Source organism: Scyliorhinus torazame, chromosome 22 (genome assembly GCF_047496885.1).
Source record: "Scyliorhinus torazame isolate Kashiwa2021f chromosome 22, sScyTor2.1, whole genome shotgun sequence".
In the NCBI taxonomy this organism is placed as follows: Eukaryota; Metazoa; Chordata; class Chondrichthyes; order Carcharhiniformes; family Scyliorhinidae; genus Scyliorhinus; species Scyliorhinus torazame.
The window spans coordinates 32,664,025-32,688,306 of NC_092728.1; the positions used below are offsets into that span (position 1 = coordinate 32,664,025).

Genomic DNA, 24,282 nt, shown 5'->3' on the forward strand with positions numbered 1-24,282 from the left:
GAAACTCAGATAGCTGTACTGCTGAAATTCAGATAGCTGCATTGCTGAAACTCAGATAGCTGGATTGCTGCTGAAACTCAGATAGCTGGACTGCTGAAACTCAGATAGCTGGATTGCTGAAACTCAGATAGCTGGATTGCTGAAACTCAGATAGCTGGATTGCTGCTGAAACTCAGATAGCTGGACTGCTGAAACTCAGATAGCTGGACTGCTGACACTCAGATAGCTGGACTGTTGAAACTCAGGTAGCTGTACTACTGAAATTCAGAAAGCTGGATTGCTAAAGCTCAGATCGCTGGACTGTTGCTGAAACTCAGATAGCTGGACAGCTGAAACTCAGATCGCTAGACTGCTGAAACTCAGATAGCTGGATTGCTGCTGAAACTCAGATAGCTGGACTGCTGCTGAAACTCAGATAGCTGGACTGCTGAAAACCAGATAGCTGGACTGTTGCTGAAACTCAGATAGGTGGACTGCTGCTGAAACTCAGATAGCTGGACTGCTGCTGAAACGCAGATAGCTGGACTGCTGAAACTCAGATAGCTGGACTGTTGAAACGCAGATAGATGGACTGCTGCTGAAACGCAGATAGATGGACTGCTGCTGTAACTCAGTTAGCTGGACTGCTGCTGAAACTCAGATAGCTGGACTGCTGCTGAAACTCAGATAGCTGGACTACTGCTGAAACTCAGATAGCTGGACTGCTGAAAATCAGATAGCTGGACTGATGCTGTAACTCAGATAGCTGGACTGCTGAAACTCAGATAGCTGGACTGCTGAAACTCAGATAGCTGGACTGCTGAAACTCAGATAGCTGGACTGCTGAAACTCAGATAGCTGGACTGCTGCTGAAACTCAGATAGCTGGACTGCTGAAAATCAGATAGCTGGACTGTTGCTGAAACTCAGATAGCTGGACTGCTGAAGCTCAGATAGCTGGACTGCTGAAACTCAGATAGCTGGACTGCTGAAACTCAGATAGCTGGATTGCTGCTGAAACTCAGATAGCTGGATTGCTGCTGAAACTCAGATAGCTGGACTGCTGACACTCAGATAGCTGGAATGCTGAAACTCAGATAGCTGTACTGCTGAAATTCAGATAGCTGGATTGCTGGAACTCAAATAGCTGAATTGCTGAATCTCAGATCGCTGGACTGTTGCTGAAACTCAGATAGCTGGACAGCTGAAACTCAGATAGCTAGACTGCTGAAACCCAGATAGCTGGACTTCTGCTGAAACTCAGATAGCTGGACCTCTGCTGAAACTCAGGTAGCTGGACTGCTGCTGAAACTCAGGTAGCTGGACTGCTGAAACTCAGATAGCTGGATTGCTGCTGACACTCAGATAGCTGGACTGCTGAAACTCAGATAACTGGATTGCTGAAACTCAGATAGCTGGATTGCTGAAACTCAGATAGCTGGATTGCTGAAACTCAGATAGCTGGATTGCTGCTGAAACTCAGATAGCTGGACTGCTGAAACTCAGACAGCCGGACTGCTGAAACTCAGACAGCCGGACTGCTGAAACCCAGATAGCTGGACTTCTGCTGAAACTCAGATAGCTGGACTTCTGCTGAAACTCAGGTAGCTGGACTGCTGCTGAAACTCAGGTAGTTGGACTGCTGAAACTCAGATAGCTGGATTGCTGCTGAAACTCAGATAGCTGGACTGCTGAAACTCAGACAGCCGGACTGCTGAAACTCAGATAGCTGGATTGCTGCTGAAACTCAGATAGCTGGATTGCTGAAACTCAGATAGCTGGATTGCTGCTGAAACTCAGATAGCGGGACTGCTGTAGCACAGATAGCTGAACTGCTGAAGCTCAGATAGCTGGACTGCTGAAACTCAGATAGCTGGACTGCTGAAACTCAGATAGCTGGACTTCTGCTGAAATTCAGATAGCTGGACTGCTGAAGCTCAGATAGCTGGACTGTTGAAGCTCAGATAGCTGGACAGCTGAAACTCAGATAGCTAGACTGCTGAAACCCAGATAGCTGGACTTCTGCTGAAACTCAGATAGCTGGACCTCTCCTGAAACTCAGGTAGCTGGACTGCTGAAACTCAGTTAGCTGGATTGCTGCTGAAACTCAGATAGCTGGATTGCTGAAACTCAGATAGCTGGATTGCTGAAACTCAGATAGCTGGATTGCTGCTGAAACTCAGGTCGCTGAATTGATGAAACTCAGACAGCTGCATTGCTGAAACTCAGATACCTAGATTGCTGCTGAAACTCAGATAGCTGGACTGCTGCTGAAACTCAGATAGCTGGACTGCTGAAGCACAGATAGCTGGACTGCTGAAGCTCAGATAGCTGGACTGCTGAAACTCAGATAGCTGGACTGCTGAAACTCAGATAGCTGGATTGCTGAAACTCAGGCAGCTGGACTGCTGAAACTCAGATAGCTAGACTGCTGAAACCCAGATAGCTGGACTTCTGCTGAAACTCAGATAGCTGGACTTCTGCTGAAACTCAGGTAGCTGAACTGCTGCTGAAACTCAGGTAGCTGGACTGCTGAAACTCAGATAGCTGGATTGCTGCTGAAACTCAGGTAGCTGGACTGCTGAAGCACAGATAGCTGGACAGCTGAAACTCAGATAGCTGGATTGCTGCTGAAACTCAGATAGCTGGACTTCTGCTGAAACTCAGGTAGCTGGACTGCTGCTGAAACTCAGGTAGCTGGACTGCTGAAACTCAGATAGCTGGATTGCTGCTGAAACTCAGGTCGCTGAATTGATGAAACTCAGATAGCTGCATTGCTGAAACTCAGATACCTAGATTGCTGCTGAAACTCAGATAGCTGGACTGCTGCTGAAACTCAGATAGCTGGACTGCTGAAGCACAGATAGCTGGACTGCTGAAGCTCAGATAGCTGGACTGCTGAAACTCAGATAGCTGGACTGCTGAAACTCAGATAGCTGGACTGCTGAAACTCAGATAGCTGGATTGCTGAAACTCAGATAGCTGGACTGCTGAAACTCAGATAGCTGGATTGCTGCTGAAACTCAGGCAGCTGGACTGCTGAAACTCAGATAGCTGGACTGCTGAAACTCAGATAGCTGAATTGATGAAACTCCGATAGCTGGATTGCTGAAACTCAGATAGCTGGATTGCTGAAACTCAGATAGCTGGATTGCTGCTGAAACTCAGATAGCTGGACTGCTGCTGAAACTCAGATAGCGGGACTGCTGAAGCACAGATAGCTGGACTGCTGGAACTCAAACAGCTGGATTGCTGAAGCTCAGATCGCTGGACTGTTGCTGAAACTCAGATAGCTGGACTGCTGAAGCTCAGATAGCTGGACTGCTGAAGCTCAGATAGCTGGACTGCTGAAACTCAGATAGCTGGACTTCTGCTGAAATTCAGATAGCTGGACAGCTGAAACTCAGTTAGCTAGACTGCTGAAACCCAGATAGCTGGGCTTCTGCTGAAACTCAGATAGCTGGACTTCTGCTGAAACTCTGATAGCTGGACTGCTGAAATTCAGATAGCTGGATTGCTGAAACTCAGATAGCTGGATTGCTGTTGAAACTCAGGTAGCTGGACTGCTGAAATTCAGATAGCTGGATTGCAGCTGACACTCAGATAGCTGGACTGCTGAAACTCAGATAGCTGGACTCCTGACACTCAGATAGCTGGAATTCTGAAACGCAGATTGCTGGATTGCTGCTGAAACTCAGATAGCTGGACTGCTGAAACTCAGATAGCTGGATTGCTGAAACTCAGATAGCTGGACTTCTGCTGAAACTCAGATAGCTGGACTGCTGAAACTCAGATAGCTAGATTGCTGCTGAAACTCAGGTAGCTGGACTGCTGAACCTCAGATAGCTGAATTGATGAAACTCCGATAGCTGGATTGCTGAAACTCAGATAGCTGGATTGCTGAATCTCAGATAGCTGGATTGCGGAAACTCAGATAGCTGGATTGCTGCTGAAACTCTGATAGCTGGACTGCTGAAACTCAGATAGCTGGACTCCTGACACTCAGATAGCTGGAATTCTGAAACGCAGATTGCTGGATTGCTGCTGAAACTCAGATAGCTGGACTGCTGAAACTCAGATAGCTGGATTGCTGAAACTCAGATAGCTGGATTGCTGCTGAAACTCAGATAGCTGGACTGCTGCTGAAACTCAGGTAGCTGGACTGCTGATACTCAGATAGCTGGATTGCTGCTGAAACTCAGGTAGCTGGACTGCTGACACTCAGATAGCTGGACTGCGGAAACTCAGATAGCTGTACTGCTGAAATTCAGATAGCTGCATTGCTGAAACTCAGATAGCTGGATTGCTGCTGAAACTCAGATAGCTGGACTGCTGAAACTCAGATAGCTGGATTGCTGAAACTCAGATAGCTGGATTGCTGAAACTCAGATAGCTGGATTGCTGCTGAAACTCAGATAGCTGGACTGCTGAAACTCAGATAGCTGGACTGCTGACACTCAGATAGCTGGACTGTTGAAACTCAGGTAGCTGTACTACTGAAATTCAGATAGCTGGATTGCTAAAGCTCAGATCGCTGGACTGTTGCTGAAACTCAGATAGCTGGACAGCTGAAACTCAGATAGCTAGACTGCTGAAACTCAGATAGCTGGATTGCTGCTGAAACTCAGATAGCTGGACTGCTGCTGAAACTCAGATAGCTGGACTGCTGAAAACCAGATAGCTGGACTGTTGCTGAAACTCAGATAGGTGGACTGCTGCTGAAACTCAGATAGCTGGACTGCTGCTGAAACGCAGATAGCTGGACTGCTGAAACTCAGATAGCTAGACTGCTGAAACTCAGATAGCTGGATTGCTGCTGAAACTCAGATAGCTGGATTGCTGAAACTCAGATAGCTGGACTGCTGAAACTCAGATAGCTGGACTGCTGCTGAAACTCAGATAGCTGGACTGCTGAAAATCAGATAGCTGGACTGTTGCTGAAACTCAGATAGGTGGACTGCTGCTGAAACTCAGATAGCTGGACTGCTGCTGAAACGCAGATAGCTGGACTGCTGAAACTCAGATAGCTGGACTGTTGAAGCTCAGATAGCTGGACTGCTGCTGAAACGCAGATAGATGGACTGCTGCTGTAACTCAGTTAGCTGGACTGCTGCTGAAACTCAGATAGCTGGACTGCTGCTGAAACTCAGATAGCTGGACTGCTGAAACTCAGATAGCTGGACTGCTGAAACTCAGATAGCTGGACTGCTCCTGAAACTCAAGTAGCTGGACTGCTGAAACTCAGATAGCTGGACTGCTGCTGAAACTCAGATAGCTGGACTGCTGCTGAAACTCAAATAGCTGGACTGCTGAAACTCAGATAGCTGGACTGCTGAAACTCAGATAGCTGGACTGCTGAAACTCAGATAGCTGGACTGCTGCTGAAACTCAGATAGCTGGACTGCTGAAAATCAGATAGCTGGACTGTTGCTGAAACTCAGATAGCTGGACTGCTGAAGCTCAGATAGCTGGACTGCTGAAACTCAGATAGCTGGACTGCTGAAACTCAGATAGCTGGACTGCTGCTGAAACTCAAATAGCTGGACTGCTGAAACTCAGATAGCTGGACTGCTGAAACTCAGATAGCTGGACTGCTGCTGAAACTCAGATAGCTGGACTGCTGCTGACACTCAGATAGCTGGACTGCTGCTGAAACTCAGATAGCTGGACTGCTGCAACTCATTAGCTGGACTGTTGCTGAAACTCAGATAGCTGGACTGCTGAAGCTCAGATAGCTGGACTGCTGAAACTCAGATAGCTGGACTGCTGAAACTCAGATAGCTGGACTGCTGCTGAAACTCAGATAGCTGGACTGCTGAAACTCAGATAGCTGGACTTCTGCTGAAACTCAGATAGCTGGACTGCTGCTGAAACTCAGATAGCTGGACTGCTGCTGAAACTCAGATAGCTGGACTTATGCTGAAACTCAGATAGCTGGTCTGCTGAAACTCAGATAGCTGGACTGCTGCTGAAACTCAGACAGCTGGTCTGCTGAAACTCAGATAGCTGGACTGCTGCTGAAACTCAGACAGCTGGACTGCTGCTGAAACTCAGATAGCTGGACTCCCGCTGAAACTCAGATAGCTGGACTGCTGAAACTCAGATAGCTGGACTGCTGCTGAAACTCAGATAGCTGGACTCCCGCTGAAACTCAGATAGCTGGATTGCTGAAACTCAGATAGCTGGATTGCTGAAACTCAGATAGCTGGATTGCTGCTGAAACTCAGATAGCTGGACTGCTGAAACTCAGATAGCTGGACTGCTGACACTCAGATAGCTGGACTGCTGAAACTCAGGTAGCTGTACTACTGAAATTCAGATAGCTGGATTGCTGGAACTCAAATAGCTGGATTGCTGAAGCTCAGATCGCTGGACTGTTGCTGAAACTCAGATAGCTGGACAGCTGAAACTCAGATAGCTAGACTGCTGAAACTCAGATAGCTGGATTGCTGCTGAAACTCAGATAGCTGGACTGCTGAAACTCAGATAGCTGGACTGCTGAAACTCAGATAGCTGGACTGCTGCTGAAACTCAGATAGCTGGACTGCTGAAACTCAGATAGCTGGACTGCTGAAACTCAGATAGCTGGACTGCTGCTGAAACTCAGATAGCTGGACTGCTGCTGAAACTCAGATAGCTGGACTGCTGCAACTCATTAGCTGGACTGTTGCTGAAACTCAGATAGCTGGACTGCTGAAGCTCAGATAGCTGGACTGCTGAAACTCAGATAGCTGGACTGTTGAAACTCAGATAGCTGGACTGCTGAAACTCAGATAGCTGGACTGCTGCTGAAACTCAGATAGCTGGACTGCTGAAACTCAGATAGCTGGACTGCTGCTGAAACTCAGATAGCTGGACTGCTGCTGAAACTCAGATAGCTGGACTCCCGCTGAAACTCAGATAGCTGGACTGCTGCGGAAACTCAGACAGCTGGACTGCTGCTGTAACTCAGATAGCTGGACTGCTGCTGAAACTCAGATAGCTGGACTGCTGCGGAAACTCAGACAGCTGGACTGCTGCTGTAACTCAGATAGCTGGACTGCTGCTGAAACTCAGATAGCTGGACTGCTGCGGAAACTCAGACAGCTGGACTGCTGCTGTAACTCAGATAGCTGGACTGCTGAAACTCAGATAGCTGGACTGCTGCTGAAACTCAGATAGCTGGACTGCTGCGGAAACTCAGACAGCTGGACTCCCGCTGAAACTCAGATAGCTGGACTGCTGCGGAAACTCAGACAGCTGGACTGCTGCTGTAACTCAGATAGCTGGACTGCTGCTGAAACTCAGATAGCTGGACTGCTGCGGAAACTCAGACAGCTGGACTGCTGCTGTAACTCAGATAGCTGGACTGCTGAAACTCAGATAGCTGGACTGCTGCTGAAACTCAGATAGCTGGACTGCTGAAACTCAGATAGCTGGATTGTTGAAGCTCAGATAGCGGGACTGCTGCTGAAACGCAGATAGGTTGATTGCTGCTGAAACTCCGTTAGCTGGACTGCTGAAACTCACTTAGCTGGACTGTTGAAACTCAGATAGCTGGACTGCAGCAGCTCAGATAGCTGGACTGCAGCAGCTCAAATAGCTGGACTGCTGCTGAAACACAGATCGATGGATTGCTGAAGCTCAGTTAGCTGGACTGCTGAAACTCAGGTAGCTGGACTGCTGAAACTCAGATAGCTGGATTGCTGCTGAAACTTACGTAGCTGGACATCTGCTGAAACTCAGATAGCTGGACTGCTGCTGAAACTCAGATAGCTGGACTGCTGAAACTCAGATGGCTGGATTGCTGCTGACACTCAGGTAGCTGGACTGCTGAAACTCAGGTAGCTGGATTGCTGCTGAAACTCAGGTAGCTGGACTGCTGAAACTCAGATAGCTGCATTGCTGCTGAAACTCAGGTAGCTGGACTGCTAAAACTCAGGTAGCTGGATTGCTGCTGAAAATCAGGTAGCTGGATTGCTGCTGAAACTCAGTTAGCTGGATTGCTGAAACTCAGATAGCAGGATTGCTGAAACTCAGATAGCTGGATTGCTGAAACTCAGATAGCTGGACTGCTGAAACTCAGATAGCAGGATTGCTGAAACTCAGATAGCTGGATTGCTGCTGAAACTCAGATAGCTGGATTGCTGAAACTCAGATAGCTGGACTGCTGAAACTCAGATAGCAGGATTGCTGAAACTCAGATAGCTGGATTGCTGCTGAAACTCAGGTAGCTGGATTGCTGCTGAAACTCAGATAGCTGGAACCAACGGCTGGGAGAAGGGACAGGCACAACAACGATGAGAGTTGTACAGGGAAAGACTGAAAGAGCAAAAAACTCATTGGACTGTTTGCACAGCATTCATGCTGCCTCATTCCAATAATAAATGGAAGACGGGGTGTTAGGAGTGGGGACTGCGGATGGCAGGTGAGGGTTTAGACATGCAGAACGGCCAGTCAGCGGCATCAGGAAGGGGGTTGACCAGCCGAGGGAGGAGGGCCACCACACTAGCAGAAATAGCTAGAACGGGAAGGCGGAAAGCAAGGGGATTGCAGCGCACCTCCCGGTTCGGGAGGGAGCCCCTGGTCAGCAGGGGGGAGGGGAGGGACAGGGACGCGGAAGCACGGGAGGAGGCGGGGAAGGGGGTACACAGAGAGGGGAATGGGGGAGATGGGGGTGAAAGGGACACAAAAGGAACAGAGAAGGAAGAATGAGCTGGATATTGTACAGGCCTCAGCAAGGGAGGAACAGGCTGAGGAAACAAGATGACATCGTAAGCTGAGACTTTTTTGGGTCCCAGAACAAAGGGAAACCTGACATACACATAGTTGGCAGCCATGATGGGTGTACCCTGGACAAAAGGAAACCCTGGAGCGCAGGGGTGCGCCCACCAGGTAAGTATGGTTGATCCCACAGGAGTGGGGGGATGAAAATCCCTCACCAGGATTATCACCTGGAATGTTAAAGAGTCATTGATGTTTACAGCATGGAAACAGGCCCTTCGGTCCAGCTTGTCCATGCCGCCGAGTTTCTATCACTAAGCTTGTCCCACTTGACTTCATTTGGCCCATATCCCTCTATCCCCACCCTGCCCATGTAACTGTTCAACAGTTTTTAATGGACAAATTAGTACCCACCTCTACCACTGCCTCTGGCAGATGCTCACCACCCTCTGTGTGAAGAAATTTCCCCTCTGGTCTTCTCCTCTCACCTTAAACCTATGCCCTTCAGTTCTAGACTCCTCTATCTTTGGAAAAAGATGTCGACTATCTACCTTATCGATGCTCCTCACTATTTTAGAGACCTCTATAAGATCACCCCTAGCCTCTTAGGCTCTAGGGAAAAAAGTCCTGACGGAGATTAAATGGTTCCTTGATGTACTGAACATGGCAGTTGTGAGGGACGATAGGTGGGGTGGAGCTGGAAGCACGGGTAGGTCTGGGAGAGATCATGGAGACTATTAGCTCCATGCAGGTGGGGAAGGCACCGTGTCCCGACAGGTTCCAGACAGACTTTTATGAGAAATTCACGCTGGCCCTGGGAACATATACGGATGGTTACTAGACAGGGCAAGACTACCACTGGACAAAACTAGACGGAAATGGGAGGACGAACTGGGAAGTGTGTTGGGGACTCTGGAGCGAAGCACAGAGCAGGGCTAACTCCACCTCCTCTTCGCTAGGCAGTTTAAAGTGGTGCACAGAGCCCACCTGATTAGAACCCGAACGAGCAGGTTCTTCCTGCAGGTGGACGACAAAGATGAATGGTGCCAGGGAGACCTGGCCAACCACGGCCACATTTTCTGCCCCAGACTTAACGGGTTCTGGACAGCCTTCTTCAAGGCAATGTCCAAGGTTGTGGGGTGAGGGTGGAGCCGTGCCCAGAGTGGCAATCTTCTGCGTATCGGACCAGCCAGAAATACATTCGGGGAAGAGGGCCGAAGCCCTGGCTTTCGCTTCCCTAATCGCGCGCCGGAGAATCCTGCTCGGCTGGCAGACTGGCTGGCAGACCTGGCGGAATTTCTCCACCTGGAGAAAATCAAGTTCACCATCCGAAGGTCGGATGAGGGCTTCAACAAAGCATGGGGGCCATTCACCAGCCTGTCCCAAGACCTGTTCGAGGACAACAGCAACTCGGAAGAGGGTGGGGGGAAAGAGAGAAAGACAAGGCACGCACTAAAGACAGGGGCGGGGGAGAGGGATGGGAAGGGATCCCAAAGAAGGTACAAAACGAAGCACGGAGGGCAAGGGGAGGAGGGGTAGGGCCCCCCCTTCCAACACCAAAAAGAATAACACGCCCAGCCGAGGGGGGGGAATGCCTCCAACAGGGGAACATAGAACATAGAACATAGAACAATACAGCGCAGTACAGGCCCTTCGGCCCACGATGTTGCACCAAAACAAAAGCCATCTAACCTACACTTTGCCATTATCATCCATATGTTTATCCAATAAACTTTTAAATGCCCTCAATGTTGGCGAGTTCACTACTGTAGCAGGTAGGGCATTCCACGGCCTCACTACTCTTTGCGTAAAGAACCTACCTCTGACCTCTGTCCTATATCTATTACCCCTCAGTTTAAAGTTATGTCCCCTCGTGCCAGCCATATCCATCCGCGGGAGAAGGCTCTCACTGTCCACCCTATCCAACCCCCTGATGATTTTGTATGCCTCTATTAAGTCTCCTCTTAACCTTCTTCTCTCCAACGAAAACAACCTCAAGTCCATCAGCCTTTCCTCATAAGATTTTCCCTCCATACCAGGCAACATCCTGGTAAATCTCCTCTGCACCCGCTCCAAAGCCTCCACGTCCTTCCTATAATGCGGTGACCAGAACTGTACGCAATACTCCAAATGCGGCCGTACCAGAGTTCTGTACAGCTGCAACATGACCTCCCGACTCCGGAACTCAATCCCTCTACCAATAAAGGCCAACACTGCATAGGCCTTCTTCACAACCCTATCAACCTGGGTGGCAACTTTCAGGGATCTATGTACATGGACACCTAGATCCCTCTGCTCATCCACACTTTCAAGAACTTTACCATTAGCCAAATGTTCCGCATTCCTGTTATTCCTTCCAAAGTGAATCACCTCACACTTCTCTACATTAAACTCCATTTGCCACCTCTCAGCCCAGCTCTGCAGCTTATCTATATCCCTCTGTAACCTGCTACATCCTTCCACACTATCGACAACACCACCGACTTTAGTATCGTCTGCAAATTTACTCACCCACCCTTCTGCGCCTTCCTCTAGGTCATTGATAAAAATGACAAACAGCAACGGCCCCAGAACAGATCCTTGTGGTACTCCACTTGTGACTGTACTCCATTCTGAACATTTCCCATCAACCACCACCCTCTGTCTTCTTTCAGCTAGCCAATTTCTGATCCACATCTCTAAATCACCCTCAATCCCCAGCCTCCGTATTTTTTGCAATAGCCTACCGTGGGGAACCTTATCAAACGCTTTGCTGAAATCCATATACACCACATCAACTGCTCTACCCTCGTCTACCTGTCCAGTCACCTTCTCAAAGAACTCAATAAGGTTTGTGAGGCATGACCTACCCTTCACAAAGCCATGCTGACTATCCCTGATCATATTATTCCTATCTAGATGATTATAAATCTTGTCTCTTATAATCCCCTCCAAGACTTTACCCACTACAGACGTGAGGCTCACCGGTCTATAGTTGCCGGGGTTGTCTCTGCTCCCCTTTTTGAACAAAGGGACCACATTTGCTGTCCTCCAGTCCTCTGGCACTATTCCTGTAGCCAATGATGACATAATAATCAAAGCCAAAGGTCCAGCAATCTCTTCCCTGGCCTCCCATAGAATCCTAGGATACATCCCATCAGGTCCCGGGGACTTATCTATTTTCAGCCTGTCCAGAATTGCCAACACCTCTTCCCTACGTACCTCAATGCCATCTATTCTATTAGCCTGGGTCTCAGCATTCTCCTCCACAACATTATCTTTTTCCTGAGTGAATACTGACGAAAAATATTCATTTAGTATCTCGCCTATCTCTTCAGACTCCACACACAATTTCCCATCCCTGTCCTTGACTGGTCCTACTCTTTCCCTAGTCATTCGCTTATTCCTGACATACCTATAGCGAAGGGGGAGGGGGGTAACTGCTTGTAGAAACGGTTATACATAAGACACAAACTGGCTTGTAAATTTGAGACACACTTTGTAAATACCATGTGCCTTTCATGTCAAACTGTTAAAGTTGAAAATGCCAATAAAAATCTTTTTTTGAAAGTCAGGAAGAAAAACATTGTTTTCATGTACAGGTTTGGATCTGAAATACACTACCTGACAGTGTGGAGCGGACATAGTAATTCAGGCTTTGAAAAGAGAATGGAAACATTATATGGAAAAAAAATTGCAGTGTTATGAGGAAGGCTGATGTAAGGCATAATAAGTTGCTACCCGTGTTATGCTCCTCGTGCTCAATGTGGGAGTTCAGGGACGCGGCCGATGCCCCTGACTCTTTCATATGCGGGAAGTGTGCCCAGCTGCAGCTCCTGTTATACCGCATGATGTCGCTGGAGCTGCGGGTGGACTAATTTTGGAGCCTCCGCGATGCTGAGGAGGTCGTGGATAGCACGTTCAGTGAGTTGGTCACACCGCAGATTAGGATTGGTGAGGGAGACAGGAAATGGGTGACCAAAAGGCAGAGAAAGAGCAGGAAGGCAGTGCAGGTGTCCCCTGCGGTCATCTCCCTCCAAAACAGGTATACCGTTTTGGATACTGTTGGGGGAGATGACTCACCAGGGGAAGGCAGTAGTAGCCAGGCTCATGGCACCGTGGCTGGCTCTGCTGCACATAAGGGCGGGAAAAAGACTGGCAGGGCTATAGTCATAGGGGATTCAATCGTAAGGGGAGTAGACAGGCGTTTCTGTGGTCGAAAACGAGACACCTGAATGGTATGTTGCCTCCCGGGTGCACGGGTCAGGGATGTCTCAGATCGGCTGCTGGAAATACTGAAGGGGGAGGGTGAACAGCCAGTTGTCGTGGTGCATATAGGCACCAATGATATAGGTAAAAAAACGGGATGAGGTCCTGCAATCAGAATTTAGGGAGTTAGGAGATAAGTTAAAAAGTAGGACCTCAAAGGTAGTAATCTCAGGATTGCTACCAGTGCCACGAGACAGTCAGAGTAGAAATTCAAGAATAGTCAGAAAGAATACGTGGCTTGAGAGATGGTGCAGGAGGGAGAGGTTCAGATTTTTGGGACATTGGAACCGGGTCTGGTGGCGGTGGGACCATTACAAATCGGATGGTCTACACCTGGGCAGGACTGGAACCAATGTCCTAGGGGCTTTTGCTAACACTGTTGGGGAGGTTTTAAACTAATGTGGCAGGGGGATGGGAACCAGATTAAGAAGTTAGAGGTCAGTAAAGAGGCAGCAACGAAAGCCAGAAAGGTACTAGATAATAAACTCATTGTGACTAAGGGGAAGAGTAGGCAGGGAAGAGATGATGAACGCAAAGGGACAGGTGGTGTGAGGTGCATTTGTTTTAATGCGAGAAGTGTAGCAGGTAAGGCAGATGAACTTAGGGCTTGGATTAGTACCTCGAAATATGATGTTATTGGTATTACTGAGACTTGGTTGAGGGAAGGGCAAGACTGGCAACTAAATATCCCAGGGTATAGATGCTTCAGGAGGGATAGAGAGGGAGGTAAAAGGGGTGGAGGAGTTGCATTACTGGTCAGAGATGATATCACAGCTGTGATTAAGGAGGGCACGATGGAGGATTCGAGCACTGAGGCAATATGGGTAGAGCTAAGAAATAGAAAGGGTGCAATAACATTGTTGGGACTTTACTACAGGCCTCCCAAAAGTGAGCGTGAAGTAGAGGTACAAATATGTGGACAGATTATAGAAAAATGTAGGAGCAATAGGGTGGTCGTGATGGGAGATTTTAACTTCCCCAACATTGAATGGGACCCATGTAGTGTTGGAGGCGTAGATGGAGCAGAATTTGTAAGGAGCATCCAGGAGAGTTTTTTAGAGCAGTATGTAAATACTCCAACTCGGGAAGGGGCCATATTGGACCTAGTATTGGGGAATGATCCCAGCCAGGAGGTTGAAGTTTCAGTCGGTGATTACTTTGGGAATAGTGATCACAATTCCGTAAGTTTTAGAATACTCATGGACAAAGACGAGAGTGGTCCTAAAGGAAGAGTGCTAAATTGGGGCAAGGCCAAATATAACACAATTTGGCAGGATCTAGGGAATGTGGATTGGGAGCAGCTGTTTAAGGGTAAATCCATACTTGAAATGTGGGAGTCTTTTAAGGAAAGGTTGATTAGAGTGCAGGACAGACATGTCCCTGTGAAAATGAGGGATAGAAATGGCAAGATTAGGGAACCATGGATGATGGGTAGAATTGTGAGACTAGCTAAGATGAAAAAGGAAGCATACATAAGATCTAGGCGACTTAAAAGGAGTCATGAAATATCTTTGGCTAACAGGGTTAAGGAAAATCCCAAAGCCTTTTATTCATATATAAGGAGCAAGAGGGTAACTAGAGAAAGGATTGGCCCACTCAAAGACAAAAGAGGGAATGGGTGAGATTCTTAATGAGTACTTTGCATCAGTATTCACCAAGGAGAGGGACATGACGGATGTTAAGGCTAGGGATGGATGTTTAAATACTCTAGGTCAAGTCGGCATAAGGAAGGGGGAAGTTTTGGGTATTCTAAAAGGCATTAAGATGGATAAGTCCCCAGGTCCGGATGGGATCTATCCCAGGTTACTGAGGGAAGCGAGGGACGAAATAGCTGGGGCCTTAACATAAATCTTTGCAGCATCCTTGAGCACGGGTGAGGTCCCGGAGGACTGGAGAATTGCTAAAGTTGTCCCTTTGTTTAAGAAGGGTAGCAGGGATAATCCAGGGAATTATAGACCTGTGAGCTTGACGTCAGTGGTAGGCAAACTGTTGGAGAGGATACTGAGGGATAGGATCTATTCACATTTGGAGGAAAATAGACTTATCAGTGATAGGCAGCATGGTTTTGTGCAGGGAAGGTCATGTCTTACAAACCTAATAGAATTCTTTGAGGAAGTGACAAAGTTAATTGATGAGGGAAGGGCTGTAGATGTCACATACATGGACTTCAATAAGGCGTTTGATAAAGTTTCCCATGGCAGGTTGATGGAAAAAGTGAAGTCGTATGGGGTTCAGGTACTAGCTAGAAAGAACTGGCTGGGCAACAGGAGACAGAGAGTAGTGGTGGAAGGGAGTGTCTCAAAATGGAGAAAGGTGACTAGTGGTGTTCCACAGGGATCCGTGCTCGGACCACTGTTGTTTGTGATATACATAAATGATCTGGACGAAGGTATAGGTGGTCTGATTGGCAAGTTTGCAGATGACACTAAGATTGGTGGAGTTGCAGATAGCGAGGAGGACTGTCAGAGAATACAGCAAAATATAGATAGATTGGAGAGTTGGGCAGAGAAATGGCAGGTGGAGTTCAATCCAGGCAAATGCGAGGTGATGCCTTTTGGAAGATCTCATTCAAGAGCGGACTATACGGTCAATGGAAGAGTCCTGGGGAAAATTGATGTACAGAGAGATCTGGGAGTTCAGGTCCATTGTATCCTGAAGGTGGTAACACAGATCGATAGAGTGGTCAAGAAGGCATACAGCATGCTTGCCTTCATCGGACAGGGTACTGAGTACAAGAGTCGGCAGGTCATGTTACAGTTGTATAGGACTTTGGTTAGGCCACATTTGGAATACTGCGTGCAGTTCTGGTCGCCACATTATCAGAAGGATGTGGATGCTTTAGAGTGGGTGCAGAGGAGGTTCACCAGGATGTTGCCTGGTATGGACGGTGCTAGCTATGAAGAAAGGTTGAGTAGATTAGGATTGTTTTCGTTGGAAAGAAGGAGGTTGAGGGGGACCTGATTGAGGTCTACAGAATTATGAGAGGTATGGACAGGGTGGATAGCAACAAGCTTTTCCCAAGAGTGGGGGTGTCAATTACAAGGGGTCACGATTTCAAGGTGAGAGGGGGAAAGTTTAAGGGAGATGTGCGTGGAAAGTTTTTTGCGCAGAGGGTGGTGGGTGCCTGGAACGCTTTGCCAGCGGAGGTGGTAGAGGCGGGCACGATAGCATCATTCAAGATGCATCCAGACAGATATATGAATGGGCGGGGAACAGAGGGAAGTAGATCCTTGGAAAATAGACGACAGGTTTAGATAAAGGACCTGGATCGGCGCAGGCTGGGAGGGCCGAAGGGCCTATTCCTGTGCTGTAATTTTCTTTGTTCTTTGTTCTTGTTCGCAACTCAGAGCACAGAAGACGCTGGGCCAAATGGCCTCCTTCTGTATTGTACCAATTCTAACATTTTATGAAAATATAACGTTATTTATCTGCTTAGAATTTTTCTCAAAATATTTGAAATAAATATTTAGCAACAGAAGTTGTTAGACGTGACAGAAACATTCTCTTCACCAAGCAGTACTGCAAATTTGTAAACATTTATTGATTTGAAATGTGATACAGGAATGTTATAAAACAAACTATCTGAACTTTTGCAGAACCTCCTCTGCCATTGATTCAAAACAGGCTCTGAACCCATTAAAACAACAGTTAAAACAATTAAGGAGAGCAGTAACACAGAGCAGCTTCAGAACAGGGATGGTGGGTCGGGGGCGGGGGGAGGGGGTTCAGGGGTACGAGGGGTTCAGGGGTACCGGGGGGTCAGCAGAATGAGGGCTTCAGGGGTAAGGGGATCAGGGGAATGAAGGGTTCAGGGGTACGGGGGTTCAGGGGTCGGGAGTAAGTGGGACGAGGGGGTCAGGGGACGGGAGGTCAGTGGGGAAATGGGGCCAGGGGACGGGGATCAGGGGGACGAGGGGTCAGGGGGATGGGGGGTCAGGGGATGGGGGGTCAGTGGGGCGAGGGGGTCCGGGGACGGGAGGTCAGTGGGGCAATGGGGTCAGGGGGAACGAGGGGTCAGGGTGACGGGGGGTCAGGGGACGGGGGGTCAGGGGACGGGGGGTCAGGGAACGGGGGTCAGGGAACGGGGGTCAGGGAACGGGGGTCAGGCGGATGAGGGGGGTCAGGCGGACGGGGGGTCAGGGGAACGGGGGGTCAGGGGGACGGGGGGTCAGGGGGATGGGGGGTCAGGGGGATGGGGGGTCAGGGGGCCGGGGGGTCAGGGGGAGGGGGGGTCAGGGGACGGATGTCAGAGGAATGGGGGGTCAGGGGAATGGGGGGGTCAGGGGACGGGGGGGGTCAGGGGACGGGGGGGGGTCAGGGGACGGGGTCAGGGGGACGGGGGTCAGGGGGATCAGGGGATGGGGGGTCAGGGGAATGGGGGGGATCAGGGAAACGGTGGGTCAGGGGAACGGGGGGTCAGGGGAACGGGGGTTCAGGGGAACGGGGGGGTCAGGGGAACGGGCGGGGGGTCAGGGGAACGGGCGGGGGGTCAGGGGAACGGGCGGGGGGGGGGTCAGTGGAACGGGGGGGGGGGGGGTCAGTGGAACGGGGGGGGGTCAGGGGAACGGGGGGGGGTCAGGGGAACGGGGGGGTCAGGGGAACGGGGGGGTCAGGGGAACGGGGGGGGGTCAGGGGAACGGGGGGGTCAGGGGAACGGGGGGGGTCAGGGGAACAGGGGGGTCAGGGGAACGGGGGGGTCAGGGGAACGGGGGGGGTCAGGGGAACGGGGGGGGTCAGTGGAACGGGGGGTCAGGGGAACGGGGGGGTCAGGGGAACGGGGGGGTCAGGGGAACGGGGGGGTCAGGGGAACGGGGGGGGTCAGGGGAACGGGGGGGTCAGGGGAACGGGGGGGTCAGGGGAACGGGGGGGTCAGGGGAACGGGGGGGTCAGGGGAACGGGGGGGTCAGGGGGAACGGGGGGGGTCAGGGGAATGGGGGGGGTCAGGGGAACGGGGGGGTCAGGGGAACGGGGGGGTCAGGGGAACGGGGGGGTCAAGGGAACGGGGGGGTCAGGGGAACGGGGGGGTCAGGGGAACGGGGGGGTCAGGGGAACGGGGTGGGTCAGGGGAACGGGGGGGTCAGGGGAACGGGGGGGTCAGGGGAACGGGGGGGTCAGGGGAACGGGGGGGGTCAGGGGAACGGGGGGGTCAGGGGAACGGGGGGGTCAGGGGAACGGGGGGGTCAGGGGAACGGGGGGGTCAGGGGAACGGGGGGGTCAGGGGAACGGGGGGGTCAGGGGAACGGGGGGGGGTCAGGGGAACGGGGGGGTCAGGGGAACGGTGGGGTCAGGGGAACGGGGGGGGGTCAGGGGAACGGGGGGGGGTCAGGGGAACGGGGGAGTCAGGGGAACGGGGGGGTCAGGGGAACGGGGGTGGTCAGGGGAACGGGGGGGTCAGGGGAACGGGGGGGTCAGGGGAACGGGGGGGTCAGGGGAACGGGGGGGTCAGGGGAACGGGGGGGTCAGGGGAACGGGGGGGTCAGGGGAACGGGGGGGTCAGGGGAACGGGGGGGGTCAGGGGGACGGGGGGGTCAGGGAGACGGGGGGGCATCAGGGGAACGAGGGGGAACGGGGGGGGGTCAGGGGGAATGGTGGGGTAGGGGGTACGGGGGGTCAGGAGGGAACGGGGGGAACTCAGCGGGACGGGGGTCAGGAGGACGGGGGAGGGTCGGGGGATGGAAGATCAGGGGACGGAATCGAGGCAGGACAGTGGGATGGGGAGGGTCAGTGGGACGGGGTCAGTGGGCCGGGGGGGGGGTCAGTGGGACGGGGAGGGTCAGTGGGACGGGGAGGGTCAGTGGGACGGGGAGGGTCAGTGGGACGGGGGGGGGGGGTCAGGGGAACGGGGCGGGGTCAGGGGAACGGGGGGGGGTCAGGGGAACGGGGGGGGGTCAGGGGAACGGGGGGGGGTCAGGGGGACGGGGGGGTCAGGGGAACGGGGGGGTCAGGGGAAAGGGGGGTCAGGGGAACGGGGGGGGTCAGGGGAACGGGGGTTCAAGGGAACGGGGGGGTCAGGGGAATGGGGGGTCAGGGGAACGGGGGGGGGTCAGGGGAACGGGGGGGTCAGGGGAACGGGGGGGGGTCAGGGGAACGGGCGGGTCAGGGGAACGGGGGATGTTAGGGGAACGGGGGATGTTAGGGGAACGGGGGATGTTAGGGGAACGGGGGGTGTTAGGGGAACGGGGGGGGGGGTCAGGGGGGGTCAGGGGGACGGGGGGGTCAGGGTAATGGGGGGGGTCGGGGAACGGTGGGGTAGGGGGGAACGGGGGGAGTCAGCGGGACTGGGGTCAGGAGGACGGGGGAGGGTCGGGGGATGGAAGATCAGGGGACGGGATCGAGGCAGGACAGTGGGATGGGGTCAGTGGGACGGGGAGGGTCAGTGGGACGGGGAGGGTCAGTGGGACGGGTACGGTCAGTGGGACGGGGAGGGTCAGTGGGCCGGGGGGGGTCAGTGGGCCGGTCAGTGGGGCTGGGGACGGGGGTCAGGAGGACGGGGGAGGGTCGGGGGATGGAAGATCAGAGGACGGGATCGAGGCAGGTCAGTGGGACGGGGCGGGTCAGTGGGACGGGGAGGGTCAGTGGGACGGGGAGGGTCAGTGGGACGGGGAGGGTCAGTGGGACGGGGAGGGTCAGTGGGACGGGGAGGGTCAGTGGGCCGGGGGGGGGGGGGGGGGTCAGTGGGCCGGTCAGTGGGGCTGGTGACGGGGGAGGGTCGGGGGATGGAAGATCAGGGAACGGGATCGAGGCAGGTCAGTGGGACGGGGAGGGTCAGTGGGACGGGGAGGGTCAGTGGGACGGGGAGGGTCAGTGGGACGGGGAGGGTCAGTGGGACGGGGAGGGTCAGTGGGACGGGGAGGGTCAGTGGGACGGGGAGGGTCAGTGGGACAAGGAGGTGAGGGTCAGTGGGACGGGGAGGGCCAGGTGGATGAATGGATGGAAAGGTCAGGGTGATAAGATACAAACTCTCATTTTCTCTAAGACCAGCATTGGCTTTCAATAGAGGTAAAATACCAACTGTAGCACCGTGAGCTGCTACAAATGGTAAAATGTTGTACCATCTGTGATGTGCAGAGCCTCCTGGAATTGGGACACCACTCGGCTGAAGTGCGATCCCTCCCAGAACACTTTGCCACATGATGTACAGCAATAAAACATGTCAACCTTGTCCAAGATCCCAGTTGGAATGGCTTTCACCTGCAAGGTTGCACCACTTGTAAACCTAAGAGTTTTCATGTTGAGTTGTGAACTTTCTGCCCAGTGACAGCCTGGATTGTATGAGCAGCTGCCAGTCTGACCCAGGCTGTTCCCAGCTTCTATCTGCGAAGACACCTTGGTCTGGTTTGTAACGGGGAACCCTCTCACTGCAGTTGGCGGATCTGGAAAGTAGAGCACAATAAACAAAGGGAAACGATTAGAGTGGTGATTATCACACCTCAGCACCATTCAGTGCAAGAACCTCATCAATGCCTATCCACTGTCTTACATTTCAAAACTGTTGTATCAATGAGCCCAATAGAATTGTGGGTACTGGGTATATTACAATGATGTAATTGCATCAGGCAGGGTGTAGCAGCTTGTACATGTTGTCATGCTGTTTTGTTGAATAATAAGGACAATTTGTTCAGTATATCTCAAACAATGACTTGGTATGGGACTGAATCAAGTCCAGTTCCTACACAGTGTATTGAGATCCTAGCTGGGTCAGAGACACTGTAATTGGCTTACAATGCTTGGATTAGGCAGCAAAATTACAGAAATGTTAGTACAGAAGAAGCATATTTGGCTACTCTCACTTCCATCAGTATCCTTGGATTCATCTCATCCGGTTCTGGTGCCTTGTCAACATTAAGTGCAGCCAGCCTATCCAATGCCATCGCTTTATCAATTTCAACCATGCCATCTTATACTAGTAAGTCAGTGGGGACAGTTCCTCTCCATCTGTCTATTCGGTTTCCTTTGATATCTTGAAATCACTTCTTAACTTTTGAAATTCCAGGAACAAGTGGTGTAATCTCTGCACGACCTCCAAGTCTAACTTATTCTTCCAAAGGTGCAATGCCCAGAACTGCTCACAGTACTCCATGTATCAGCCAACCAGGGTCTTGTATTGCTGACTTTTACCGACTTCCAGTCTTCTGTATAAAAGACCATTTGCCTATTTGATTATTTAATGTACCTGTTCATGACATTTTAATAACCTGTGCACTTGTCCCCAAAATCTTTTTTGTCCTCTACTGCTTTAAACTTTTCAATGTTTAGAAATTATCCTCTTCTATCTCTTTCAAGATGCAACGCGGATGACCACGCCTGTACCCACACTGAAATCTATTTGTCACAATTCTGTCCATTTACTAACTTATTAATGGGTCAAATCTTCCCTGGAGTGGCAAGCACCATTGGGCCTCCTGTGCAGTGTAGAGTGTTGATTTTCCTGCAGTTCCTTCTCTGTGGGTTCTGGAGTACTTTGACACTCAAGATTTAGAGTCTTGCTGGTTTTATACCTGCTCGTAAAAGCTTCAATTAATTCTGTGGAAAAACCAGCATAACTTTACAGTAAGCAGTCCAAACCTGCAAGGTGAAGTTGGGTCCAGGCCAATCACAGAACAGTTGGGTAAAGGTAAAATGAGCAATTGGAAGTCTAAACTTCCCGTAAAGGTTCCCGTTAGAGAAGCACGAGTTAAAGGAACATCAGTAACTATGGGTGACTTTAATCTGCATGTGGATTGGACAAATCAAATAAGTAACAATACTACAGAGGAGGAAGTCCTGGAGTGTAGACTGTTGGCTTTCTGAACCAATACATTGAGGAACCAACTGGAGAACAGGCCACCCTCAACTGGCTGTAATGAGAAAATAATAATTGCCAATCTAGTTGTGCGTGGCTCCTTGGGGATGAGCGACTATAATATGAGAGATTTTTTCATCAAGATGGAGAATGACTTAACTGATTCTGACACTAGAGTCCTGAATCATAATAAAGGAAACTACTACGATATAAGGCCCGAGATGGCTGTGATGGATTGGGAAACGTTACTGACAGAGATGACGGTGGATAGGCAATGGCAAATATTCAAAGAGAGCATGGGGCGACCTGATGAGGTCTACAAAATTATGAGGGGCATAGACAGAGTGGATAGTCAGAGGCTTTTCCCCAGGGTAGAGGGGTCAATTACTAGGGGGCATAGGTTTAAGGTGAGAGGGGCAAGGTTTAGAGTAGATGTACGAGGCAAGTTTTTTTACACAGAGGGTAGTGGGTGCCTGGAACTCGCTACTGGAGGAGGTGGTGGAAGCAGGGACGATAATGACATTTAAGGGGCATCTTGACAAATACATGAATAGGATGGGAATAGAGGGATACGGACCCAGGAAGTGTAGAAGATTGTAGCTTAGTCGGGCAGCATGGTCGGGACGGGCTTGGAGGGCCTGTTCCTGTGCTGTACATTTCTTTGTTCTTTGTTCTAATTGTTTAGACCTGTCTGGTGCAAAAAGTAAAATAGGAAAGGTGACTAAACTATGTCTTACAAGGAAAATTAGAGATAGTATCAGATCCAGGAAAGTGGCATACAAATTAGCCAGGAAAAACAAGAGACCTGAGGATTGGGAGCAGTTTAGAATTCAGCAAAGGAGGACCAAGGGATTAATTACTAATAATAATCTTTATTATTGTCACAAGTAGGCTTGCATTAACACTGCAATAAAGTTACTGTGAAAATCCCCGAGTCGCCACACTCCAGCGCCTGTTCGGGTACACTGAGGGAGAATTCAGAATATCCAATTACTTATCACCTAACAAGCACGTCATTCGGGACTTGTGGGAGGAGCACCCGGAGGAAACCCACGCAGGTACGGGGAGAACGTGCAGACTCTGCACAGACAGTGACCCAAGCCATAATCTTTGACCCTGGTGTGGTGAAGCAACAGTGCTACTATGCCGCCCACAAGACGGGGAAACGTATGAGAGTAAACTTGTGGGGAACATAAAAACTGACAGTAAAAGTTTCTATGGGTGTGTCATTAGAAAAAGATTGGAAAAAGACAAATGTAGATCCCTTACAGTCAGAAACAGGGGAATGTATAATAGGGAACAAAGAAATGGCTGACCAACTAAATACACACTTTGGTTCTGTCTTCACAAAGGAGGACACAAATAACGTGTCAGAAATGTTGGGGTACACAAGTTTAGTGAGAGGAAGCAACTGAAAGAAATCATTATTAGTAGGCAAATGGTGTTGGAGAAATTGATGGGATTAAAGGCTGTTAAATCCCTAGCGCCTGATATCTACATCCCAGAGTACTGAAGGAAGTGGCACTAGAAATAGTGGATGCGTTGGTGGTCACCACCCGAGATTCTATAGACTCGGAACAGTTCCTACAGATTGGAGCATAGCTAATGTAACCTCACTATTTCAAAAGGGAGGTAGAGAGAAAACAGGGAATTGTAAACCAGTCAGCTTGATGTTGGTAGTGGGGAAAATATTTGAGTCTATTATAAAGATTTAAGAGCAGAGCACTTGGAAAACAGTGGCAGGGTTGGATAGAGTCAATATGCATTTATGAAAGAAAAATCATGCTTGGACCATAAGACGGTGCTCCTTCTCCCGGCATACAAGCAGAAACTTAAGCGGGAGAATCCCGTGAAGAAGATCCTGCAGTGCAGATCCGAGGCAACAGAAGAGTTCCTACATGACTGCTTGGAGTCAGTGTCAGGTCCATATATAAGAATTCAGCGACCAACCTAAACGAGTATGCCACCACCGTCACAGACTTTTATCAGGAAGTGTGTAGAAGATTGTGTGCCAAAGAAGGTAGTACGTACGTTCCCCAACCGGAAACCATGGCTTAATTGGGAGATTGACTCCTTACTGAAGGCCAAGTCTGAGGCATTCAAGACAGGCGACCCTGACCTATACAAAAAATCCAGGTACAATCTGCGCAAAGTCATCACGGTTGCCAAGAGACAATATCAGACTAGCTAGATCACGAACTCTCGTCGGTTGTGGCAAGGCTTCATAGATTATCATAGAATTTACAGTGCAGAAGGAGGCCTTTCGGCCCATCGAGTCTACACTGGCTCTTGGAAAGAGCACCCTACCCAAGGTCAACACCTCCACCCTATCCCCATAACCCAGTAACCCCACCCAACACGAAGGGCAATTTTGGACACTTAGGGCAATTTATCATGGCCAATCCACCTAACCTGCACATCTTTGGACTGTGGGAGGAAACCGGAGCACCCGGAGGAAACCCACGCACACACGGGGCGGATGTGCAGACTCCGCACAGACAGTGACCCAAGCCGGAATCGAACCTGGGACCCTGGAGCTGCAAAGCAATTGCGCTATCCACAATGCTACCG

The 24,282-nt window shown here is 50.6% G+C and overlaps 1 protein-coding gene across 7 annotated transcripts in view; it reads right to left on the reverse strand.

Moving 5' to 3' along the window:
* Window positions 1-19,632: 19,632 nt before the first annotated feature.
* Window positions 19,633-24,282, reverse strand: part of exd3 (exonuclease 3'-5' domain containing 3) — a 1,321,659-nt gene continuing 1,317,009 nt past the window's right edge. For all 7 annotated transcript variants that reach the window (XM_072488031.1, XM_072488030.1, XM_072488028.1 and 4 more), the window contains one exon: window positions 19,633-20,302. In XM_072488031.1, the coding sequence (XP_072344132.1) occupies window positions 19,959-20,302 (344 nt within the window). In that variant the 3' untranslated portion in view covers window positions 19,633-19,958. The remainder of the gene's footprint in view (window positions 20,303-24,282) is intronic.